We start from the raw sequence: 8,065 nt of genomic DNA, 5'->3' as shown, positions 1-8,065 counted from the left end.
ACGCGTTTGCTTCATTGCTTGTGAGCCTCTCCTGCATGCTTGATACGTATCTTCTCTCCTCATCCTTGTGCCCGGTCACCTCTCATAACGCGGGTCCTATTCGCTGGTCTGAAACTTGACTGAAACTGGCTAAAAAATACTGTTTCAGCTGAATTGTTATGAGAGAAAAACACTGTTCTGGTTGAAAAAAGAAGTCGAACAAGCCGAATATGGGGTAAGCCGAACAGGGCCCACATCGATTTGGAACAGAAGTGAAAAGGACCTGCTGCTGCGTTCCAGCAACTTCTGCGAAACTTCAGTAATTCGTCATTTGCAATATTTTGGGTACCAGTAGCCACAAATGTTGCTATTCAGTATTCTGTAGAGACCACGTGTGTTTCAGTGGTTTTACCAGCTTGATTTTGACGAGTTGCATGTAAACCTTTGTACATAAATCACTGCCTTGTAAAGTCCTCCCGTATCAATATACGCCTGGCATAATCATGCCGGCGATTTTCGAAGGAAAAAAAAGTATTCACAGCTCGGAAGGAAATTAACACAACGCTACCATGGCTTCAAGCAGACCACTCAGAAAACCATCAGCACATATAGAGAGTGAATAGAAGGCTTGAACAGTGAACAAACAACTATATTTCTTTTCTAGACCTGTGTGAACAAGAGTTACATACACCAGTACAACAACGTTCTCAGGGAATCTAGCTATCGAAGTGGTTGATAAGAACCATGTATCAGTGTGAACTACTGAGTGCAATTAGTCGTTATCCAAGAATGCTTTCGCCAGAACCCGGGTCCTAAGTCAACATGGTCCACTTTCACATGCCACCGCTCTCTTGTTGTGTCATTGTCGCCGTCCTCAGCTCCTGCAAGTTCTTCCACCTGCGGCATTTGCGGTGGGCCCATTTAAATTACACAGAAACTGGAAATAGGAGCATTAACATTTTGCACCATAGCAGCGACCACATGATTCATTGGAGTAAGACAGACTGGCAGTGGCACTAACTCTGGTAGTAACTTGGTGCCAAGTTTTGCTTTAGTTGGATTGATGTAAATGCAATGTGGAATCAACTCAAGTGCTACCAACGAATCTTATCATCTATGAATATATGATATGAAAGGCCGAAATTTCATTTCAGGATTTGTCCGAAAAGTTGTTTCAATCATGTAGGCAGGCTAAAAATTGCTTCTTTATGGCTTTAGCAATGCTACAACTATATCACTCTTCTGCGTTATACTAGTATGTGCACAGGAGCACAGCATAACGCTGCAGATCAAGTGATTCTAGGAAATCAGCAAAATGTACCTTTTGCCGATAAATACATGAACCCTTTCGGAACATAGCAGGTTCATTGTTGTAGTTCATTTGGAATTGCTGAAAAAGCAATTCATTTTTATCTTTAGACAATGTTCCCTGCAGACAAAACTAAAGCAATCAGAGAATGCAGACAATGAGACAAGTACAGAAGTATGCAAGAGCAAAGGAAAAAGATTTAAAGCATTAATTGAAGGAAGACCTTTAATATCTCATGGGCTTCTTTTTCGCTTTTTCCAGATTTCACTAGCATCCAAAAGCATGTATTGTATTGGTTGCCAGCGTGACCTGAAAAATAGCGATATAAATGAGACAATCTATGTCTTTTTTCTTGTGGTTTAACTGATGGAGTAGCCAAGCTCTTGCAGTAGGATATCTTTAAAAAATGAAGGGACATAGACATCAATAGGATCACAGCATATAAAAGCACTGAAACCTAGTTCATTCACACTAATTCAAATGAACAGATGAATTCAGCGTATACAACTTACACTCTGCCTGCCTCCATGACAAGTATTCACATACGATCTTTAGTTTTGGATAACATAGAGCTTCTGTCTCAAAGCGTGGTGTCTGCATTAATTCTTTGTGGGGGAAGAACTCTTTCCATTTCGTTATGTAAAGAGAAGTGAAATATGAAGAACATGATGAAAGGATTAGGCTGCAAAAGAAGTTGGCATCATTTTAAACCAAAGCAGCTAGCCCTTGAATTACAAATACAACACATGATCCATAATGATAACTACCTTTCCTGTCTCTGATATAGCTCACTCTTCTCATGGAACACAAAACTGCAACAGTAACAACAAAGTAAGATTGGTTATCTGCAATGGATGTCAATAAATAATGATCCACAAGGAATGTTTATCTAAATATATGTTAATATTTCCAGATTTATTGTATGCTTTACTAAAACTTTTTATTAATCTTTATCATGCCAAGTCTATATTTATTCCAGATCACTTCTGTTCATGAGATGAAAACTGTGTCATCCAAAGCATATGATTTGTTTTCTTCCAGCACAAAAAAGGAATTTATTTTCCTTTTTATCAAGTCTTTAACTCCAAGGACAGTTATTAGAAGGAGTACAACATACCTATACTCATTGCTAAAACCATAGGCAAAGACGATGTCAGGGTATTGCTCCATCATCAAAGATGCAGATTCATTCATCAGACTTAGTGCAGTCTCATCATTTGGTTTGTCAAGTGAATGAATTGTTGAGAATCTGGGGGTGAAATGAAGCAACCCAGTTAATAAGGCAATCAAGCTAATCCTAAAGAGAACTGGCATGCTTTTGATAGATAAAAAGAAGAGGGATCCTCACTGATCAAATTGGCAAGCATTGATGCGAACAACGATCCAATTACAATGTGAAAGGATGTGATTGATGCCAAATTTCTTTACAAACCAATGCAAAATTTTTCCTGTTCACAAAATATATCAATTAAGTTAATGCCATATACACACATAGCTTGTAGTTCAAAGGACAGCTGAATAATTCAAACCAACCTTCTCGAAGAATGTGTTGATGGTTTTCCCAAAACTCAGGCCCTATGATATCAACATGTGCCACTGTAACTTTCAATCTTGGTCTTTTTATGGGATCCCCAAAGTCATCAATCTTCACAGTTGTTTCTACCTACAGTTATTCGCAACACATTATAAGAAAGATGTTGTTTTGCATGATCGATAACATTTGCAGTATCACCTTCTCTCGGTAAACACTGGATCCTTTGCGGAACATAGCTGGTTCATCGTCATAGTTTATTTGGAATTGTTGAGCAAGCAACTCATTCTTGTCCTTTGCAAATGTTCCCTAGAAAAACAAAACTTGAATTAAAACATTTATACCATGGTGATAGAAAGGTCACCAACTCAAGAAAATTTGTACTACCTTCAAAGCTAACTGAGCCTCTTGTTCACTTTTTCCAGACTTCACCAACATCCAGAAGCAGGTATTGTACTGATTATTTATATGACCTGAAAGGCACAAACAAAGAATATGCATATCAGTGAACTAATCGAATTATTGTTCAATTCTGACACGTACATAGATCACTCTTTTTTTTTATGTTGACGAAGGTTCATGCTTTGTACAACTTAGGTGTACATAGAAAAAAGTTGCACAAATAAATGAGGTCTCATTTGCTATACAAGAAAATATGAATTGCAGTTCCAGTAGCTTACAGTCCACTTGTCTCCAAGCCAAATAATCACGAATAGTCTTCAAATTTGGGTAACATACAGCTCGACCATCAAAATATGGTGGCTCCTTCAGCTCTTTGTTAGGAAAGAAGTCTTTCCACTTCATTACGTACACAGAAGTGAAGTAGGAAACACATAAAGAGAGAATTTTGCTGAAGTTATTGGTAGATATGTCAATATCATGATGCCATGAACATTGTCTCACAGTTCAGAAACAAAAGGCAGACAAATGAACATTCAAATATCAACGAAAAAGTGAAACTGAATGAGTTACCTTTCTCGCCGGTGATAGAACTCTGTTTCCTCTCTGAAAATGAAACTGCAGTGGTAAACATGAATATAAGAATTTTATAATGATAGAGCAGATTATGCATTATATGCTAGAAAGTTCATTTTTGATTTTATGTATGTGTCTGCCCACCCCCCACATCCATCCAGTACTTGCAGTGTACCAATACAACTCTTAAATGAAGTATATAATGAGCTCTTTAGCCAAATATAAATCAATAGTGTGATGCATGTATCTCTGGAAAATAAACAATGGACGCCAAGCAATTCATAACAGATATTCTTTTCACGAGTGGTATACTGTACTGCATAAACTAAATTCTATAATAATGGAACTTATATGGGAGGATGTCTAATGCCATACCTGTACTCATCACTAACACCATAAGCAAAGACTATGTCAGGGAATTTCTCAAGCACAGCAGTGGCACAAGCATTCATTAATCTTAGAGCGTTCTTATCATTCGGTTTCTCAAAGGCATGAATCTTCGAGAACCTACAAAGGAGAAACTAAAATTTAGCAGATAAGCAAAAGATACTATCCACAAAAGGAGGCATTGATATTTGAGAGGTGTACCTGTGGAAGTGGCAGCCGTCGATGCGGACAACGATCCAGTTAGAGGGCGGGAGGCAGCGATCAAACTCGAACTCCCTCTTCACGTACTCATACTCGCTGTTGGCCATCAATCCCTCCCCCAATGCACACAACTAGACGCGCCTTGTTCGGTTGTTCCTAGAGCTAAGCTTCAGATTGGAAAGCAGCACAGAAGGCACCAAACCGAGGCTTCGGAGTGCCCACTGAACCGATGGAAGTAGCGAACTAGCGCGTCGGAGGGGGCGGCGGCGTGCGTAGGCGTGGCGCGTGGGCGGGGGGAACGAGCAGGATGTACTGTGGTGGGAGCTGGGAAGCCGGGAGTGCGGGGGAGGCGAACCGAAGCGCAGGGCTCCCAGCGGCGTAAAGGTGCCCGGCACCCCTCGCGCAGAGGTGAATTCCGGCGGCGTACCTTGGCTGCCTGTGAGCCTGCAAGACGAAGGCCGCCGGCGGCTTCGGGAGGAGGAAGAAGAGATATGGGCCTGTGAACGTGAACAGTCCAAGGCCCAACCGTCGTGACGAAGGCACGAAACCTTCCATCGGGCCAAACTGGCCCTTTCCTTATACTGACTCCGTTCTAAATTTTGGGTTTTCTTCTAACTTCCATAATTCGAATTTCTTTATTTTTAACTAAATTTATAGATAAATTCGCCATCTATAACATCAAATTAGTTTCATTATATTTTTATGAAAAATATATATTTTTACAGAGCATTTTTTTGAGCTTGTAGAATATATTTTTTCTACTAATTTGATTAAGGTTAGAAAAAATTGACTTAAAACATAATAAAATGCAATATATAATTTGAATCCGAAGGTGTGTGCTTGCATTGACTCGGTAGAATCGTATTGCTAGCTAAAAGTCAAATCAAATGCTCAGCGGTGTTGTATTTTTTTTCGCGGTGTTGTATTGGAATAGTGGTATGTGTTCTGATAAACATTCTACAGCTAGAGGTGTTCCCGAGGTCAGCCGCGGAACAAGCAGGGGATTTTTAACTTTTTGCCATCCTTACGTATACCACTCTTTCGTTTACCAATTTTGTATGTGCTTCTACACAATTGTCATCGTAAACGGTGAACCTCCTACGCTTTTGTCACTTTCGCAGACGTGACACGCTAGGTGGACATGCCAGCGTGACAGTGAGGCTGTGAGTCCTAACTTGGCATGGGAAATAACATATTTACCCATGGTGCTTCTCTCCCTCTACTCTGTGACGTGTGGGTCTCATATGTTAGCTTCATCTTCAACCTTCGGCCATCACCACACAGCGAAGGAGGAGCTGGTGCGGAGTCCCATGCGGAGAGGGGAGGGGAGGAGCTCGTGCGGAGTCCCGGGCGTAGCCTGGCCTCCTATGCCTCCGCAGCCTGGCCTGGAGTACGCCTGAGCCTGTGACTCAAGCGAGCTCAAGTCGGCGAAGGCGTTCAGACCCGGAGCGTGGCCTGCGACTCCAGCACGAGAGGCGACACGGTGCGCCATCTCCTTAAACATGTCGAATCGGCGGACCTTCTCCACAAGGTTGCGTTCTACATTGTAGCGTGCACCCCATCGCTGGTAAAGCCCCCACAGCGATGCCTCGGAGTTGAGGTCATCGGTGGTGAGCTTGACGCCGACGACGGCGGCCGGCTCCAGCAAAGCTAGCAGTGCCAGCAACGCCACCACGCCTGCTAGCTTGGTAAGCTGCTGCTTCATCATGGTCGTCTCGGTGGAGCTAGCGATCGACCTGCTAGCACTACTACTGTCTGGTTTATTTGGCGATAGATGCTCTGCGAGCTAGCTAGCTACGTACGTACATGTTCATGTTGTGGAAGAAGCGATGGATCGAAGTGATAGATATGGGCCGGACGGTGCTGCGGTGCCTCCTTTTATAGACAGGTAGCCAGCCAGCGGTGCGCCACGTGAGTCGAACCTCGAAGAAGATGCAGGTGTGCTGCGGCAAGCTAGGGATCAGACGAGCTAGCTGTTGAAAGCTCTAGTTTGGTTTTGGTGAATTGATGAAACCCTAAGTGCTAACCTAGTTTATCAAGTGATCATGAGATAGGTAGAACACTCCAAGTGATGAAGGAAATGAAGATCATAGCATGATGATGATGATACCATGATGATGATCAAGTGCTTGGACTTGGAAAGAAGAAAGAGAAAAACAAAAAGCTCAAGACAAAGGTATAAACCATAGGAGCTATTTTGTTTTGGTGATCAAAACACTTAGAGAGTGTGATCACATTTAGGTTTAATAGCCGTAATATTAAGAGGGGTGAAACTCGTATCGGAATACGGTTATCAAAGTGCCACTAGATGCTCTAACTCATTGCATATGCATTTAGGATCTAGTGGAATGCTAACATCCTTGAAAATGCTTGTAAAAATATGCTAACACATGTACACAATGTGATACACTTGGTGGTTGGCATATTTGAGTAAGGGTGGAGAAGTTAGAAGTGAAAAGGAGTTGGTCGCGAAGACGCTGGCGTCGGTCAACTGACCGGACGCTGGGTCTGAAAGCACCGGACGTTGGCTGCTTGCGTCCGGTCAAACTGGTAAGACGACACAGTGCCTAGGGTTAACCACTGGATGCTGGACTGTGTCCGATCAAGGTGGACCAAACATGTCCGGTCAAAGAAATACGCCTCGTGGAGCTTACTGGAAACGACTGGACGCTGGGGCTTCAGCGTCTGGTCAGTTTTGCCGGATCGTCCGGTCAGCTTCGTAGCCGTTGAAATCTGACGAACAGCATTTGAAGCTGGTGACGCGTGGCGTCCATTGGGTGACCGGACGCTGAGGGCTAGCGTCCGGTCAGTCTGACCGGAGCGTCCGGTCACCCCGTGTTGTGCCCAGTGAAGGGGTACAACGGCTCTATTTCGTGGGGGCTTCTATTTAAGCCCCATGGCCGGCTGTGGCTCACATCTTTGGCCATTTTTCATTGACATAGCAACCTTGTGAGCATAGCCAAAGTCCTCCCACTCATCTCTATCATTGAGTCATCATCATAGTGAGATTGGGAGTGAATCCAAGTGCATTGCTTGAGTGTTTGCATCTAGAGGCACTTGGTGTTCGTGTTTCGCTGTGGGTTTTGCTTGTTACTCTTAGTGGTTGCCGCCACCTAGACGGCTTGGAGCAGCGAGGATCGTTGAGCAGAGGGTGGTGATTGTCTTCGGCTCCGATCGTGATGATTGTGAGGGGTTCTTGACCTTTCCCCGGTGGAGCGCCAAAAGGTACTCTAGTGGATTGCTCGTGGCTTGTGTGATCCTCATCTTGTGTTGGTTGTGCAGCACCCTTTTGAGGGTTTGGCGTGTGATGCCAATTAGCATGTGAACCTCCAAGTGAGTGAATCGCCACAACGAGGACTAGCTTACCGGCAAGCAAGTGAACCTCGGTAAAAATCATTGTGTTCATCATTGATTCTGAGGTGATTGGTCTTCATTGTTATTCATCTTCGTGATTGATTGGTTCTTCATCTACACGGCGGTATAACCTTCTTGATCACTCTCTTTACTTTACCGCAAACTAGTTGACAAGCTCTTTAATATAGCTAGTTGTGAGAGCTTGTGTTGGGGACCTAATACCAGGGTACCCCAGAAGGTGGAACCAATAACCACCGAACGTGAAAAACTTCTGGACGCATAAGGGCGCCATGTCATCCCTTGTTTGAGTGACAGGAGTTCGGTTCCGC

At 43.3% G+C, this 8,065-nt stretch overlaps 1 protein-coding gene across 2 annotated transcripts; it reads right to left on the bottom strand.

The window, feature by feature from the left end:
• Nucleotides 1-549: 549 nt before the first annotated feature.
• Nucleotides 550-4,901, bottom strand: LOC136516898 (tRNA(His) guanylyltransferase 1-like). 2 transcript variants are annotated; one of them, XM_066510398.1, is made up of 14 exons: nucleotides 4,383-4,899; nucleotides 4,170-4,301; nucleotides 3,792-3,836; nucleotides 3,500-3,669; nucleotides 3,207-3,292; nucleotides 3,021-3,128; nucleotides 2,822-2,951; nucleotides 2,637-2,736; nucleotides 2,406-2,537; nucleotides 2,056-2,100; nucleotides 1,801-1,970; nucleotides 1,512-1,597; nucleotides 1,301-1,408; nucleotides 552-876 (listed from the first exon to the last, which is right to left on the bottom strand). In XM_066510398.1, exons 1-14 carry the CDS (start codon nucleotides 4,487-4,489, stop codon nucleotides 739-741), a joined length of 1,557 nt encoding a protein of 518 aa, XP_066366495.1. In that variant the 5' UTR covers nucleotides 4,490-4,899; the 3' UTR covers nucleotides 552-738. The 2 variants fall into 2 exon arrangements, with proteins under 2 accessions (XP_066366496.1, XP_066366495.1); XM_066510399.1 differs by lacking the exon at nucleotides 2,406-2,537 and having other exon boundaries at nucleotides 550-876; nucleotides 4,383-4,901.
• Between the last annotated feature and the right edge of the window lie 3,164 nt (nucleotides 4,902-8,065).

The sequence above is a fragment of the Miscanthus floridulus genome, chromosome 17, assembly GCF_019320115.1.
Source record: "Miscanthus floridulus cultivar M001 chromosome 17, ASM1932011v1, whole genome shotgun sequence".
Taxonomy (NCBI): domain Eukaryota; kingdom Viridiplantae; phylum Streptophyta; class Magnoliopsida; order Poales; family Poaceae; genus Miscanthus; species Miscanthus floridulus.
Note: the sequence above shows the minus strand (reverse complement) of the source record. Positions and strands in the feature narration are given on the sequence as shown.

What these genes read in the sequence shown, in the direction of transcription:
- LOC136516898 (XM_066510398.1), bottom strand. Translation starts at nt 4,489, where the DNA reads ATGGCCAACAGCGAGTATGAGTACGTGAAGAGGGAGTTCGAGTTTGAT. An exon ending in TTCTATCACCGGCGAGAAAG is followed by an intron (nt 3,670 to 3,791) that starts GTAACTCATTCA and finishes CAATAACTTCAG; the next exon opens with CAAAATTCTCTCTTTATGTG. An exon ending in CCAGTGTTTACCGAGAGAAG is followed by an intron (nt 2,952 to 3,020) that starts GTGATACTGCAA and finishes GAATAACTGTAG; the next exon opens with GTAGAAACAACTGTGAAGAT.